General features: G+C 48.9%; 1 protein-coding gene across 1 annotated transcript; it reads left to right on the top strand.

The window, feature by feature from the left end:
* Positions 1-15,917: 15,917 nt before the first annotated feature.
* LOC134016791 (secreted frizzled-related protein 5-like) lies at positions 15,918-16,949 on the top strand (the record flags this gene model as incomplete). The annotated part of the gene is made up of 1 exon (XM_062456086.1): positions 15,918-16,949. A coding segment is annotated over exon 1 (547 nt), but the record flags the coding sequence as incomplete, so codon positions are not given.
* Between the last annotated feature and the right edge of the window lie 551 nt (positions 16,950-17,500).

Below are 17,500 nucleotides of genomic sequence, written 5' to 3'. Positions count from 1 at the left end.
GCTGCTCTCCTCCTGGGTGTCACCTGTCTGTCTTTCACAGAGCTGCTCTCCTCCTGGGTGTCACCTGTCTGTCTGTCACAGTGCTGCTCTCCTCCGGTCTGTCACAGAGCTGCTCTCCTCCTACCTGTCACAGAGCTGCTCTCCTCCTGGGTGTCACCTGTCTGTCTGTCACAGAGCTGCTCTCCTCCTACCTGTCACAGAGCTGTTCTCCTCCTGGGTGTCACCTGTCTGTCTGTCACAGAGCTGCTCTCCTCCTACCTGTCACAGAGCTGTTCTCCTCCTGGGTGTCACCTGTCTGTCACAGAGCTGCTCTCCTCCTACCTGTCACAGAGCTGTTCTGCTCCTGGGTGTCACCTGTCTGTCTGTCTGTCACAGAGCTGCTCTCCTCCTACCTGTCACAGAGCTGTTCTCCTCCTGGGTGTCACCTGTCTGTCTGTCACAGAGCCGCTCTCCTCCTACCTGTCACAGAGCTGTTCTCCTCCTGGGTGTCACACGCTTACAGTTGTGGGCTGCTGGTGGATGATCAAAACAAGATCATTTAATCATACTTTCACTTATTAGATTACATTTTTTTGTACTGGAACATCCTGAACATTTGAGCATCTGTTAATTGTGACTTGTTCTTGTTCATAGTCATGAAACTTCTTAAGGAGAAAGATTGGAAACCAAGCCTGTCCTGTCCTCATTGTTCAGCCGTGTCATTGGTTACCATAATACCTTCATCTGGGCACACTCAGTAAAGGATAACTGTAATAATAATAACGACATGATTTGATTTAAAGCTTTGGTTCCAGTCGTTGTGATTGGACAGTGATTTGTTGTGACAGCCAATGGAGACCTCAGTCAGTGTTGCTTCCTGCTTTGTGTTCTGGTGGTTTCAGCAGATTGGTGCACAGTCTGGTTCTCATTAACTATGCACAGACCCTCCCAGTGTATTCTGGGAGACGGTGTTCCTTGGATGTTGTGTACAAGAGACCTGCTGTCACAGACACACAGGAGTCACAGACACACAGGGGACCTGCTGTCACAGACACACAGGAGACCTGCTGTCACAGACACACAGGAGTCACAGACACACAGGGGACCTGCTGTCACAGACACACAGGAGACCTGCTGTCACAGACACACAGGAGTCACAGACACACAGGGGACCTGCTGTCACAGACACACAGGAGACCTGCTATCACAGACACACAGGAGACCTGCTGTCAGAGACACACAGGAGACCTGCAATTACAGACACACGGGGGACCTGCTATCACAGACAAACAGGAGACCTGCTATCACAGACACACAGGAGACCTGCTGTCAGAGACACACAGGAGACCTGCAAATACAGACACACGGGGGACCTGCTATCACAGACACACAGGGGACCTGCTGTCACAGACACACAGGAGACCTGCTGTCACAGACACACAGGGGATTCCAGAATCTTCAGAGAATTTGTGAACAGAGTGTTGCAGAATGTTCTGGCCAGAGACAGTAAATTTGTATTCACATACAAGACAAACACATGGTCAACGCTGCTTGATAATGAGGCACAAGTGTAAGTGTCCACCAAGTTTGCAAACAGGACATTGATTTGGAAATACATTTAGGTTTGGGAAACACAAGTCTGTATATTATAAGACAATGTCCAAAGTCCAGGTCCAAGAATGTTCAAGTTTCATTGTATTGTGAATGCAGTGGGTGATCCCTGAAGACACAATGTCTTCATTGATGATGTGAACAAATAAAGAGGGAACAAATACAATCGTTTTCATGAAGGAAATGTAATGCACAGTATGGTTTATAGGCTGCTGTTGAGAAGCCATAGACTGCAGGACAGCTTGATCGCTATTAAAAGGGTCATGCTGATGTATATGCAAGCACACACATGCATGAATACACACATGCTCACGCACACACCTACAAATGCACACAAACACACACACCTTATCTCCTAATAATGACCAGGAAATTCCTGCCAAAGAAGAAATTATACTGCATTAGTTTTTATCATAAAGGGCAGGGAGAGTGACTGAGAGAGAAAGAGAGAGGGGGGAGAGAAGAGAAGAGAGAGGGGTAGAGGGGGAGAGGGGGGGAAGGGAGAGAGAGAGAGAGGGGGGAGGGGGAATGGAGAGAGAGAAAGAGGGATAGAGTGAGAGAGATGGATAGAGAAAGAGAGAGAGAGGGGAGGAGAGGGGGAAGGGAGAGAGAAAGAGGGACAGAGTGAGAGAGATGGATAGACAGAGAGAGAGAGAGAGAGAGAGAGAGAGAGAGAGAGAGAGAGAGAGGGAGAGAGAGAGAGAGGAGAGAGAGAGAGAGAGAGAGAGAGAGAGAGAGAGAGAGAGAGAGAGAGAGAGAGAGAGAGAGAGAGGAGAGAGAGAGAGAGAAGGTAATCAAGCGAGGGAGGGGAGAAGTAAGAAGGAGGAGGGGGGGGAGGGAGAGAGAGACTCACAGTCTCTCCCTGACTCACCTGAAGGTCTGAAAGGTGTTGCACATCTTTCAGAGGTGACTAGCTGTAATTGTATACACCGGTGACGTTCAGCCACATGCCTGCGCTGCGAACAAATCCTAGGAGAGCCCCGGGCGCCGACCAACCAGAACCACAGAGGGGTTCATTTCCTTTGTGCTTTTGTGGTGCAGAAGCGCCATCTTGGCAAGCCAACCCCCACACTCACCTCTGTCAGAGCGTTCTGGGGATTCTGGGAAAGACCTTTTGCAAATGCATTGTTTTGCTGTGACTTTTCTTCATCCGTTTTGCATTTGTTAAAGGTTTCGACTGCAGAGCAGGGGAGAAAGCCTCTCTGTAACGGTTGCCAGTGTGACAGGTCGTAGCTGGGAGAGAGCGGGTGGACGGCCGTGATGAAGTGCTCTGTAATGTAGTTGTGTGTAATGATACCAGCACCACTGCTGTCCTGCTGCAGGGAGAAAAATGACCCTGTCAGGAGCGATAGAAGACTAGAAGAATGTCTCTCAGAAAACCCTGTTTTCTTCATGTAATATGGCGCTTGGCTAAGTCACTGCTGTCTCCCAGCCAACCTTGCACCCTGAAGAGAGGAGAGGAGGAGGGGGAGAGGAGAAAGTGGGAGAGGAGAGGTGAAGAGAGGAGAGGTGAAGAGAGGAGAAAGGAGGGGGAGAGGAGAAAGTGGGAGAGGTGAAGAGAGGAGAGGTGAAGAAAGGAGAAAGGAAGGAAGGAAGGAGAAAAGAAGTAAGGAGAGGAGAGAAGAGAGGAGAAAGGAGGAAAGGAAGTAGAGGAGAGGTGAGGAAAGAAGGCAGGGGAGGAGAGGGGAGGAAGGAGAGGGGAGGGGAAGAGACAGCTGGCCCCAGTCTACTAACATGGTATTCTGATTAGTATTTTATGAAACAGAGTAATGTGAGTATAAATGAGCTTTTAATGACTGGAATTAATGATTAAATATGTGTGACAGAGAATATCCCCAACGATCAATGATCAGTGCTGGTTGAGGGGTACATCATGCGTCCGGATTGCGTCCTGGGGGAGGGGGGGGGAAGCCACCTGTCTGGATGTCTGGTGTGTGTGTAGGGAGGGGTGAAGATAGAGAGGAGGAAGGAGAGGAGTGTGACAAAGAGAGACAGAAAAGTCTGTTCCTTCTCCTAGAATGGCAGAGCAGATGGAAGGCTTACTGTCCCTGGGCTGTGGTAGGAGAGCCGGGCTGGACCTTCCAAACCAGGTCATTGGAATGGGCCGAGCGCTTATGCTAAGCTAGCTACACACGCTAGGTAGCTAGTGATTCAAGATGAGCGTTGCGTATCGAAGCTTGCTACACACTAAGCATCAAGAAGTGTTCATGCTAGGAGAGGTAACTAGGAGGCTAAGCTATCTTCACTAGTCTGGTTTATTAGTCTGGTTCATTAGAATTGGGAAGTGAAACTATTAAGTGTCATTTTAACTGGTATATACTGGATATTGCTTTAAGGAATCGTTACGGTGTGGTGGGGTAGGACCCAAATGCAGGAGTAGCCAGACATGGCCTCAAACAAAGAGTTTATACTTTTAAACGTGAAACCAGACAAGGTACTCATGGTAACAAGGGTAAGGACAAGACAAAGACTGGACACAAAACCGGAATCGACAGGCTGTCGGCGCCGTCGGCGCTGCATGAAGTCGAACACAGATAATGACAGACACAGGGAAACACTAGGGCAGGGCAAAACCAAAAACAGGGGGACCTGGCAGTGGCCGTGACAGGAATAGTTTCTTGTTCTCTTTGTTTTTCAGATTGTCTGCAGCCTTGATGGGTCTCTTGAACCACTGTTGAACCATCTCTTCAGCATGGATATTAGGAAAACTCAATGCTATGGACACGAGCCAGGAGTCTATAGGAGAAGAGCCCAACCTTTTTTTGAGATCCGAGCCCAAGGCCCAAGTCATACCCGGGGCTAAAAGAGGCCAAAGTTCAAGTTACAGACGCTGCCCCCCCCCTCTCTTGTGGCCGTCTGTGAAACTGCACTAACGGCACACAAAAGGCTAGACGACGGACAGCAGGGAAATGTTGCTGTCTCAGTGCAACAGAAATAAACCTGCCGGGCTGGACTGTACTGACATACTAGCTGGTGGATAGATCATTGGTTGTTTCAAGACAGGGAACGAAGGAAAGAAAAAAGCCCATTCTTGAGACCTAACCTGACCAACCTTGAAATTTTGTCGGGATCGATGAAGTGCATTCAATTGAATTACCGATCAACAATCAACAAACAATACAAATTTCCTGACCCCTCCCCAGTTTCATAGAGTTGTAGTTGATGGTTTGAACATGCAGCATACATGTACAGGGTCTGTAAGTGAAAGTGTTGGGACGACCACTAGATCCGTTGGGCTGGTGTATTATGGGATGGGAAAACTCCTGTAGGATGACAACCTGGCTCTCAGACACTCATCCTGCCCTGACAGGAAACTCATCCTGCCCTGACAGGAAACTCATCCTGCCCTGACAGGAAACTCATCCTGCCCTGACAGGAAATGAACCCAACAAATAAAGATGAAAAAAATGGTGACTAATTTTGAGACATCCAATATTAGTAATGTTTTTTCCAGTGGCAGTGAAAAAACTAAAAATAAGCTCGCTTTGAGAACTGTGCGGAAAGAAACCGAACGGGTTTATGTTATTCTATCAACCCAAGGTAAAGACAGAAAGAACTAGTATTTATTCAACAGGATTGTTTTGGCCTGTTTTTAATAAATTGCTGTCTTGAGTTTCGATGCCAGAATTGATAATTAAACGATTCAATCAAAACATACATGGTAAATGATTAAGAAGAAACAGTATCTCGCTTCTGAAGGCTGGTGCCTCAGCAGGGCCAAGGAATGCTGTAGTGTTTCTCTGAGCCGAATGCCAAGCTTCACTCTCTGACATGAGAAGCACACACAAGTCCTCTCTCTTTTAACCTGGGATCGTCTGTTATCAAAAGCATCCAGGATAAACCTTTTGGAGTTACGTTTTGGAAGGGTTTGCTTGGCCATCCCATAACCAGTCTGCTGATGTTGACGTTCATGCCTGGACAGGGCCCAGGCCTACTTTGTCTGGGAGGAGGGCTTGAAGACAGAGATCTAGGTACAGAGTATGTGTGAGAGCTGTTGTGAGACAATTCAAGGATTCCCAGTGTGCTGTTGATTGCAGTTGATCACCCAGGATACCCTTGCATTCTCCCACAAGAAGGATGGTGGAAGAGGAGGGGAGGAGGAGTGAAGGTGGAGAGGAGGGGAGGAGGCGTAAAGGTGGAGAGGAGGGAGGAGGAGTGAAGGTGGAGAGGAGGGGAGGAGGAGTGAAGGTGGATAGGAGGGGAGGAGGAGTGAAGGTGGAGAGGAGGGGAGGAGGATGTGAAGGTGGAGGGGAGGAGGAGTGAAGGTGGAGAGGAGGGGAGGAGGAGTGAAGGTGGAGGGGAGGAGGAGTGAAGGTGGAGAGGAGGGGAGGAGGCGTAAAGGTGGAGAGGAGGGCAGATACAGAAGAGCTGGCCAGGAGGAGTGTGTGTGTGTGTATGTGTGTGTGTGTAAGTGTGTGTGTGTGTATGTGTGTGTGTGTAAGTGTGTGTGTGTGTGTGTGTATGTGTGTGTGTGTAAGTGTGTGTGTGTAAGTGTGTGTGTGTAAGTGTGTGTGTGTGTGTGTGTGTATGTGTGTGTGTGTGTGTGTGTGTGTATGTGTGTGTGTGTAAGTGTGTGTGTGTAAGTGTGTGTGTGTGTGTGTGTGTATGTGTGTGTGTGTAGTGTGTGTGTGTAAGTGTGTGTGTGTGTGTGTGTGTGTGTGTGTGTGTGTGTATGTGTGTGTGTGTAAGTGTGTGTGTGTAAGTGTGTGTGTGTGTGTGTGTGTATGTGTGTGTGTGTAAGTGTGTGTGTGTAAGTGTGTGTGTGTGTGTGTGTGTGTGTGTGTGTGTATGTGTGTGTGTGTAAGTGTGTGTGTGTAAGTGTGTGTGTGTGTGTGTGTGTGTGTGTGTGTGTGTAAGTGTGTGTGTGTAAGTGTGTGTGTGTGTGTGTGTGTGTGTGTGTGTGTGTATGTGTGTGTGTGTAAGTGTGTGTGTGTGTGTGTGTGTGTGTGTGTGTGTGTAAGTGTGTGTGTGTAAGTGTGTGTGTGTGTGTGTGTGTGTGTGTGTGTGTGTATGTGTGTGTGTGTAAGTGTGTGTGTGTAAGTGTGTGTGTGTGTGTGTGTGTGTGTGTGTAAGTGTGTGTGTGTGTGTGTGTGTGTGTATGTGTCCTCTAGGAGCTGAGAGCCAGGACAGGCTTTCTGTTTCTTGATCTGTCACCTACCTGCCAGAGGCCTGTTTACAGGGAGTTGACTCAGAGCAGCCTTCTGCCTTCTCTCCACGCACACACTGACACACACACACTCACACACACTGACACACACACTCACACACACACACACACACTCACACACACTGACACACACACACTCACACACACTGACACTCACACACTCACACACACTGACACACACACACTCACACACACATACACTCACACACTCACATACACTCACACACTCACACAAACACAGTGTACTGTACACATTAACACACACAATGTACATATTAGCACACACATGCATACACACAAATTGTATATAATACGTAACAGACACACACACACTGTACACTAAAACACACATTCCATATTTTTCGGACTATAAATCGCTCCGGAGTATAATCGCATCAGTTAAAGAATGCGTCATGAAGAGGAAAATCCAAGAACAGTCATTTAATCTGGAAAGGCAAGTTTTACAATAGCACACAGAACAACAGGCTGAATAGGTGTCCGGTATGTTAAGGTAACACATTAACAGTTAGTCAGCTACACAACAGCATAAATAACATACCTGGGAAGCTGAATAGGCTAAATTAACATAACAAGCTAGCGAGTCCAACGAGTAAGTTACCAGTAAGCTAGTTCACCAAGCTCCCGATCTCATTCCACATCACTGAATCCGTTGAACTCGTTGGTTCATGTCAGTCAGTATGAATTAACATTTAAAAACATGTTCAATTATTATTATTATTATTAATACGGTCCATACCCTCCTTGACCAGTAGAACACTGAGATCATGTTCTGTCAGACCATATCTCATAGTGTAGTACCAACCTGTACCAACCTCACAGGTACACATTACATGCGCAAGTGTGCTTGTGTGTGTGTCAGTGTGTGTGTGTTTGTGTGTGTGCGCGCGTCCGTGCGTGCGTGCATACTGGTGTGTGTGCGTACTTGTGTGTGTGCATAATTGTGCATGCGTGTGCGTGTGCTTGTGTGTGAATGTGTGTGTGAGTATGTGCATACTTGTGTGTGTGTCAGTGTGTGAGTGTGTGTGTGATTAGAGGGCCAGAGCCCAGGAGACAGAGCAGGACATGCCTGGATAATAGGGCTGATATGTGTGCACACTGAAGCTCATTGATGGAGCAGCTTTATTTTTCCTCTGAGCTGGACCCTCCAGGTGGTCTGCCCTTGACGGCTTGCTCCTGTTCGCAGAGGTGTGTGTGTGTAGGTACAGTATGTAGATGTGTGTGTGTGTGTGAGTGTTTGTGCATGTAGATGTGTAGATGTGTGCAATACTGTACACATGTTTATACATGTGTGTGTGTGTGCGTGCGTGTGTGTGTGTGTGTGAGAGCAGACGTGTGTGTGTGTGTAGATGTGTCTGTGTATTTGTTGTTTCTATGTGTTTGGGGCTTCATATGTAAGTTCATCCAGCCTGAGATGTGTATGGCATGTACACGTGTGTGCGTGCGCCTGTGTGCATGTGTGTTCTGTCTAAATGATCCTTATTCTTCAGTACAGACATCTCCATCCAAGAGAAGCATGCTTTAATAACTATGTCAGGATTTCCTTTCAGCTGGGAGTGCTCGGCCTGAACACATCTCCTCTCCTCCTCTCTTCCTCTCCACCACCTGAACTCAACTCCTCTCCTCCTCCTCCTCTCCTCTTCTCCTCCTCTCTTTTCCTCTCCTCTCCTCCTCTCCTCTTCTCCTCCTCTCTTTTCCTCTCCTCTCCTCTCCTCCTCTCCTCCTCTCCTCCTCTCCTCCTCTCCTCCCCTTTCCTCTCCTCTCCTCCTCTCCTCTCCTCCTCTCCTCCTCTCCTCCCCTTTCCTCTCCTCTCCTCCCCTGTCCTCTCCTTTCCTCTCTTCCTCTCCTCCTCTTCTCCTTTCTCCCCTCCTCCTCTTCTCCTCTCCTCCTTTCCTCCCCTACTCTCCTCTTTCCTCCTCTCCTCTCCTCCTCTCCTCCTCTCCTCCTCTCCTCCTCTCCTCTCCTTCCTCTCCTCCTGTCCTTCACCATGAACACATCTGCTCTCCTGGATCAGCAGTAATGGTTGCTGATCATTTGAAAATGAAGATTTAAGACCAACACAGGATTTAGACTGAGGAATCTGTCAAGCAGAATCTGCTAGAGGATCACATGGTAGGCAGTTCAGTCATAGTACAACCAGTCTGGAACTATGACGCCTTTTTCATGTGTTTGTCTTGTGAGAACCCAGCCTTTGGCTCTACAAGCTAGTGAGACAGTGAAACAGTGGGACGAAAGGCCCTGGACTTTTTCAAAGGTATTTTTTTGAGAGTTGTTCGACACGGCTCACCTGTCACCCAGACATCTTATCTCACGATCTGTTGTCAGTCCTGATTCTAAGCCCTCCACTACTTCTCGATAATCTCTTGATCTTCTAATCAGAGATTGTTGCTCAACAAGGCAGAGTTTTGGTGTTAAACTGATGACCCTGGCTGGTCGGGAGATAGAGAGATAGGAGATGAACGGTCCCTGTGACGCAACACACACACAGACACACATGTACGCTCAAACACACACAGACACACAGACACACAGTTATGCACAAACACATGCATACCTGTGTGTCTGTACCTGTGTGGGTCTGTCTGTGTGTGTGTGTGTCCATTGAGTTAACACGCCATCCGTTTCACAACCACCATGATGTCTTGGAGGATTTGAGAGGTTTTTAGGCACATCTCTCTCTCTTCTACAGGAACACATCTCTCTCTCTCTCCTACAGGAACACATCTCTCTCTCTCTCCTACAGGAACACATCTCTCTCTCTCCTACAGGAACACATCTCTCTCTCTCCTACAGGAACACATCTCTCTCTCTCTCCTACAGTAACACATCTCTCTCTCTCCTACAGGAACACATCTCTCTCTCTCCTACAGGAACACATCTCTCTCTCTCTCCTACAGGAACACATCTCTCTCTCTCCTACAGGAACACATCTCTCTCTCTCCTACAGGAACACATCTCTCTCTCTCCTACAGGAACACATCTCTCTCTCTCTCTCTCTCTCTCTCTCTCTCTCTCTCTCTCTCTCTCCTACAGGAACACATCTCTCTCTCTCTCTCTCTCTCTCTCTCTCTCTCTCTCTTTCCTACAGGAACACATCTCTCTCTCTCTCTCTCTCTCTCTCCTACAGGAACAAATCTCTCTCTCTCTCTCTCTCTCTCTCTCTCTCTCTCTCTCTCTCTCTCTCTCTCTCTCTCTCTCTCTCTCTCTCTCTCTCTCTCTCTCTCTCTCCTACAGGAACACATCTCTGTCCTACAGGAACACATATATCTGTCTCCTACAGAAGCACGTCTCTCTCTCCTACAGGAGCATGTGTCTCAGGTAATCTGTTGACACAGGAGATCTGCTACCTCTGAATGAGAGTGCCCAAAAACTAATTAAATATCCCTTCTCCAGAGAACCTTAACCCCTGTTTCTCAGAACCGAACAGATCAAGTAGAAATAAAGGACTGGAAAGTAGAAGGCTCCAAGATATTCCAGCTGAATGTTGGACTGAGAACATGTGAAACATTCTTTGAGTGCGAGGTGAAGCTTATTCTGTCTGGGAGGCTGGACTGGGTCAGCATGCTCACCCCAAGGATGTTCCTCTGGTCCAGTCTGAAGAGGATCCCTGGAGGATTACTCTGGAAGGAAAACGTCATTTAACGAGCCTTTCCTTTCTTTACTTTCCTTTCTGTCTGTCTTTTTTCCCCATTCTTGGTTTGTTTTGAAAATGATGTGTGAGGAGAGAGGAATGAGAGGAGAGAGGGATGAGAGGAGAGAGGGATGAGAGGAGAGAGGAATGTGAGAGAGGAATGAGAGGAGAGAGGGATGAGAGAGAGGGATGAGAGGAGAGAGGAATGAGAGGAGAGAGGAATGAGAGGAGAGAGGGATGAGAGGAGAGAGGAATGAGAATAGAGAGGAATGAGAGGAGAGAGGGATGAGAGAGAGGGATGAGAGGAGAGAGGAATGAGAGAGAGGGATGAGAGGAGAGAGGAATGAGAGGAGAGAGGGATGAGAGGAGAGAGGGATGAGAGGAGAGAGGAATGAGAATAGAGAGGAATGAGAGGAGAGAGGGATGAGAGGAGAGAGGAATGAGAATAGAGAGGAATGAGAGGAGAGAGGGATGAGAGAGAGGGATGAGAGGAGAGAGGAATGAGAGGAGAGAGGAATGAGAGGAGAGAGGGATGAGAGGAGAGAGGAATGAGAGGAGAGAGGAATGAGAGAGAGGGATGAGAGGAGAGAGGGATGAGAGGAGAGAGGGATGAGAAGAGAGAGGAATGAGAGGAGAGAGGGATGAGAGGAGAGAGGGATGAGAGGAGAGAGGGATGAGAAGAGAGAGGAATGAGAGAAGAGAGGGATGAGAGGAGAGAGGGATGAGAAGAGAGAGGAATGAGAGGAGAGAGGGATGAGAGGAGAGAGGGATGAGAGGAGAGAGGGATGAGAAGAGAGAGGAATGAGAGAAGAGAGGGATGAGAGGAGAGAGGGATGAGAAGAGAGAGGTATGAGAGGAGAGAGGGATGAGAGCAGAGAGGGATGAGAGGAGAGAGGGATGAGAAGAGAGAGGAATGAGAAGAGAGAGAACATCGATCCAGTGTTGTACTTCAGAGAGGCATCAGAGGAATACACTCACACACGCTCACAACCATACTCCATCATCACCATCTCTCTCTCTCTCTCTCTCTCTCTCTCTCTCTCTCTCTCTCTCTCTCTCTCTCTCTCTCTCACTCTCTCACCATACTCAAACACACTCAATTCATTCAATTCAGCTTTATTAGCATGACAGTCATTTCAACCGTATTGCCAAAGCAAGACGCACAATAACAGACAACCATACATCAACAACACCATTCAAAAACAACATAAGGAACAACAGTCTGTATTGTCCGGAACATGTGGTAACAACAAAGTGTCAAGAACAGAAAACAACAAATCGAAACAAAAACAACATAAGTAAATAGCTACATTGAGATGGACAACACATATTACAAATAGAATTTCAAGGCTGGTCACATTACATTCAGGTTTTCCCTGATTTCATGGCACTCTTTTAGAAATCACACACACACACACACACACACACACACACAGACACACACACTCGCACACGCACACACACAAGAACATCCACTCTCACTCATACACACATACACTCACACACACACACGCACATACACAATCGTACTATCACACACACACTCACACACACACACACTCACACACACATATACTCACACACAAGAACATCCACTCTCACACACAATCATACTCTTGCACACAATCACACAAACACATACACACACACAAGAACATGAACTCTCACACACACATACATACACACTCATACACACACACTTACTGTAAACTTAGACAAACACACACGCACCAATCCTGTGAATTTTAACACTATAGTACAATTCTTACAGAAAATGCTGAGCACAGTCAAATGGCATGTTCTATCTGAGAGCACAGACACCACTGTTACCTGCGATTCTGTGTGTGTGTTTGAGCGCCTGTGTGGGTTTCTCCACGCGTGTGTGTCTACATGTGTGTGTTTATGTGTGTGTGTTTTGTGTATGGTTGACTGTATGTGCATGTGTGGCATGTGTGTGTATGTTTGTTACACAGGCAATTATAGTGAAGTCTAACATCATTCAGAATACTTTACTGGAAGCTTGGTCACTTACTCACATACACTCCATCCCACACACACACATGCAAGCACACACACACACATGCACACACACACACATGCACACACAAATGTTAACACATTTACTCTCACATGCACTCTTTTTCTAACAGACACAACCAAACCCACACGCACACCACAAAAACACACGCAATCCCACACACAAACATACACACACACACACATGCACAATCCTCCCCTACACACACACACACACACCTTGCAGGGTTTAGGAGTCTCTTTGTCTTATCTGTCGTCTTGCGTTGGACTCCATGACGATGAGCTGTGCCAGAGGCCTTTTCAAAGAGCTTCGCTCTGATTGGACAGAACTGGAGAATCCTGCCTTTGACAGCACCACGAGAGGGCGGGAGGGAGAGAGGGAGGGATGGAGGGAGGGAGGGAGAGAGGTAGGGGGGAGGGAGGGAGAGAGGGATATTCATAAACGAAAGAAGGAGATGGAGAAAGAGTGTTTGTTTGCACCTTGTGGCCCACAACAGCTAAGTATTAACAGAGACAGATGGAGAGACAGGTGACAAAAGAGATAAAGATGTAGAGAGAGACAAAGAAAGACAGAGTGAAACAGAGAGAGAGAGAGGGAGGGAGGGAGGGAAGGAGGGAGGGAGAGAGGGATATTCATAAACGAAAGAAGGAGATGGAGAAAGAGTGTTTGTTTGCACCTTGTGGCCCACAACAGCTAAGTATTAACAGAGACAGATGGAGAGACAGGTGACAAAAGAGATAAAGATGTAGAGAGAGACAAAGAAAGACAGAGTGAAACAGAGAGAGAGAGAGGAGGGAGGGAGGGAGGGAGGGAGGGAGGGGGAGAGTAGGACTGGAGTGTAAACAGCGGTCAGTGTCTCTCCGTCACAGCGCAGCATCACACCATCTAGGGGGTTAGCACCAGCTGAATACGTGGTGGGAAAATCTTCCAACATGATTTCATCACATTTCAGCAACTGTGTGCAACCATCGCCCTGAGAGAGAGGTGGGAAGGGAGGGAGAGAAAGAGAGAGCGAGAGACAGAGACAGAGACAGAGAGAGAGAGAGAGAGAGAGAGAGAGAGAGAGAGAGAGAGAGAGAGAGAGAGAGAGAGAGAGAGAGAGAGGGAGAGCGAGAGAGGGAGGGAGAGAGCAAGAGAGAGAGAGAGAGAGAAAGAGAGAGAGAGAGAGATAGAGAGAGAGAGAGAGAGAGAGAGAGAGAGAGAGAGAGAGAGAGAGAGAGAGAGAGAGAGAGAGAGAGAGAGAGAGAGAGAGAGGGTGAAGGGGGCCATCCAAAGGAATAAAGCTGGAATTAACTGTAAACTTCACATATTTTGAGGTTGGCACCACAGTGCCAATGCTTGTGCTAGCCTGTGTCAGTGTTGTACTAACACTGGATTACCCCTGTGTGTTTTGTGTGTCTGTGCGTATGTGTGTGTGTGTCTGTATGTGTGTCTGTGCGTATGTGTGTCTGTATGTGTGTGTGTATAGGATTAGAAACCTCTGTGAGTGTATGCACTAAGCAATCCTGCATCGTTTGCAAACAGCAGATTACATCCAAGAGTGGCGCTTATTCCTGTTTAGCACACACACATCCTCTTTCTGCAAGTGTGTTTATGTGTGTAGTTTTAAGGAAGTAGGAGGGAGTATGTGTGTATGCATGTGTTTTAAGGAGTAAGAGAGAGAGAGCGAGAGAGAGAGAGAGAGAGAGACAGACAATGTGTGTTTGTGTGTGTGTGTGTGATGTCAGGCGTCCACACACACACACACGTGTTTAACTCTATTCAGCCCGCTGGCCCTGATAATGCTGGCTGTACGTCTAACATATCCTCCTATCCTGAGCTGGCATGTGCAGCTGAGCAGCCAATTGGAAGAGAGAGGCAGGGAGGGGAGGGGAGGAGGAGGGGAGGACCACCAGAGTGACGGACGAGCGTGAAACATGCCTGTTGTCACCAGCCTAGGGGGGGAAGGGGGGGTGACTGGAGGTTTGGGCAGAGGACTGGAGGCTGGGCGCTGTAGGCTGGAGGCTGAAGGCTGGAGGCTGGAGGCTGGAGGCTGGGGCATGTTGGTTAAAGGTTGGGGGTCAGGGGGCGCAGAGAGATAGTATTATAATGAGGCCCGCTGATAATTAACTGCTGCTAATATTGATTAGTTCTGGAGCAAAGGTTGGCTGGCAGACATCACAACAAGCGGCTTGTCTGGAAGAGGAGAGGAGAGGCAGGTCAAGAGGTCACAAGTTCAACCTCCCCCCCTCTGCGTCACTTTGGATAAAAGTGTGAAATGAAGACGTAGGCTTGTCTCTGACTCACGTCAGGGTGGGTCTGGGTGTGGAGGGGCAGGTCTCTGAGTGGAAGCCCCACCAGGAGTTCTGTGCTGGGCTGATAAGGAAGGAATGTGTCCTACTATGAGCTGAGCTGGATAAGAGAGCCTCCAGTCAACACTGACTGAGGGACAGTTTGAATGTTCTTTTAGGGACTCCATACAGCCTGGTGGTTCATCACTACTGTTAGTGATTTCACACACACACATGGAAATAAACACACACACATACACGCATACACACATGCACAGAAACACATGCACACATGACACACAGCACCTTGTGTGTATGTGTGTGTTGTGGACCCTATTGATCTGGATATTGGAGATTCTTCAGCTTCCCGTCCTCCTTCTCACCCCCTCTTTTCTCTCTCTAATCCTCCTTCACTCCTCTACCTCGCTCCCTCTTTCTTTGTCTCCCTCTCCAACCTTCATTCCTCTCTCTCTCTCTCTCTCTCTCTCTCTCCTCTCTCTCTCTCTCTCTCTCTCTCTCTCTCTCTCAATATTCTATCTCTCTCCTTGTCTCACTTTCTTTCACTGCCCCTGTGTATGTGGCCGTGATCTGAGGAGAAGGGATTCCATTTTTTCCTCACACACACATTAGAACAGCTCTCACACACACATACACATCTACATTAGCATAGCTCTCTCACTCACACAAACATTAGCATAAATCTCGCACACACACACACACACATACACACACACACATTAGATTAGAATACCTCACACACACACACAAACACAGACACACTTACACACACATGCACTCATCAAGATAGCTTTCACAACATGGCCTAACCACCTGTAGCTGTTGCATTGTGTGTCTGACAGGGAAAAGACCATTGGAGCAAACTGGAAAAAAAGTTTGTTCAGTGTTCCTCTCTCTCTCTCTCTCTCTCTCTCTCTCTCTCTCTCTCTCTCTCTCTCCTCTCTCTCTCTCTCTCTTTCTGTCTCTCACTGACTAGGGGAGGGTTAACAAGGAAGAGAAGGGGCAGGGGGCGGGCCCAGTGAGACAGAAGGCCCTCCTACCGTGCTGTGATTGGCTGAGTAAGGTGTGAGTGAGTCCAGGGGAGGCCAGTGGGAGGGGGAAGGGGTGTGGCTGTCTTCAAGGAGGCTGGACACTTCCAGGACAGCCTCCACGGGGCTAAAAGCCCCTCCACACACTGACAGAGCAGGAGAGCACCGGAGCCAAGGAGAGAGGCAGAAAGAGACATCACACACAGCAGAGATAGAGGCAGGCGCACGGAGCAACTGTTGCTTTCAACTTTTCACTCGTCCTCTTCTGCTCTCCTTGCACAGCTTGGACACACACTCTCTCTCACACGCACACACACTCTCTCTCTCTCACACGCACAAACACACACACACACACGCTCTCTCTCTCTCTTTCAAACGCACAAACTCACACACACGCAAGCACACTTCAACCACGGAGCGAGCGTCCAGCGCAGGGCTGAGAGGACAGTCTGTAAAGAGAGGCAGAAAGGAATAGACACTCTGCTGTTTAATCCTCAGGGAGGGGGAGAAGAAGGATTAACATTTTCTTCTCCGGCACTCTTTTTTTCCCTCCTTCTCTCCATTTTCGTTGAGTCACTGGGGACCTTTAGGATATCTTCTCCCTCCTCCTCCTCCTCCTGTCTTCCACTCTGCTCCCCCAGCATGGCAAGGGGACACCGAAGCCGCCAGGCCGCGGGCCTGCCCTGCTCCCTCCTTCCCCTCCTCCTCCTCCTCCTCCTCTCCCCCACCTGCTCCTCGGCGGCGGACGAGTACGACTACTACAGCTGGCAGTCGGACAACTTCCACAACGGCCGCTTCTACACCAAGCAGCCGCAGTGCGTGGACATCCCGGCCGACGTGCGCCTGTGCCACAACGTGGGCTACAAGAAGATGCGTCTGCCCAACCTGCTGGACCACGAGACCATGCCCGAGGTGAAGCAGCAGGCCGGGAGCTGGGTGCCCCTCCTGGCCAAGCGGTGCCACGGAGACACGCAGGTGTTCCTGTGCTCGCTGTTCGCTCCCGTGTGTCTGGACCGGCCCATCTACCCGTGCCGCTCGCTGTGCGAGGCGGTGAGGGACAGCTGCGCTCCTGTCATGGAGACCTACGGCTTCCCCTGGCCAGAGATGCTGACCTGCGACAAGTTCCCCATCGACAACGACCTGTGCATCCCCATGCAGTTCTCAGGGAACCCGGCCACGCCACCTACAGGTAGGAGGACTGGACTGCCTCACTGAGGTGAACGCGGTTTGGTTGTTGAGTTGAGTTTAGTTGAGTTAACTATCCACATACAGGTGTGTGGCTGAAAACGTCTGGTTCAACCCGGCCACGAAAAAAGCTTTAGCACGGAAGGTAGGGGTGAGGGTGAGGTTTGGGGTGAGGGTGAGGTGAGGGTGAGTGTGAGGGTGAGGTGTGTGTGAGTGTGAGTGTGAGTGTGAGGTGTGTGTGAGGGTGAGTGTGAGGTGTGTGTGAGTGTGAGTGTGAGGTGTGAGTGTGAGGGTGAGGTGGGTGTGAGTGTGAGGTGTGTGTGTGAGGGTGAGGGTGAGTGTGAGGTGGGTGTGAGTGTGAGGTGTGTGTGAGGGTGAGGTGGGTGTGAGGTGTGTGTGAGGGGGAGGTGTGTGTGAGGGTGAGGTGGGTGTGAGGTGTGTGTGAGTGTGAGGGTGAGGTGTGTGTGAGGGTGAGGTAGGGGTGAGTGTGAGGTGTGTGTGAGTGTCTATGCGTTTGTAGATGTGTGTAGATAGTACTGTAAGTGTGTGAATGCA

This window comes from Osmerus eperlanus, unplaced genomic scaffold (genome assembly GCF_963692335.1).
Source record: "Osmerus eperlanus unplaced genomic scaffold, fOsmEpe2.1 SCAFFOLD_192, whole genome shotgun sequence".
NCBI lineage: Eukaryota > Metazoa > Chordata > Actinopteri > Osmeriformes > Osmeridae > Osmerus > Osmerus eperlanus.
This window is presented reverse-complemented; position numbering and strand designations above follow the sequence as displayed.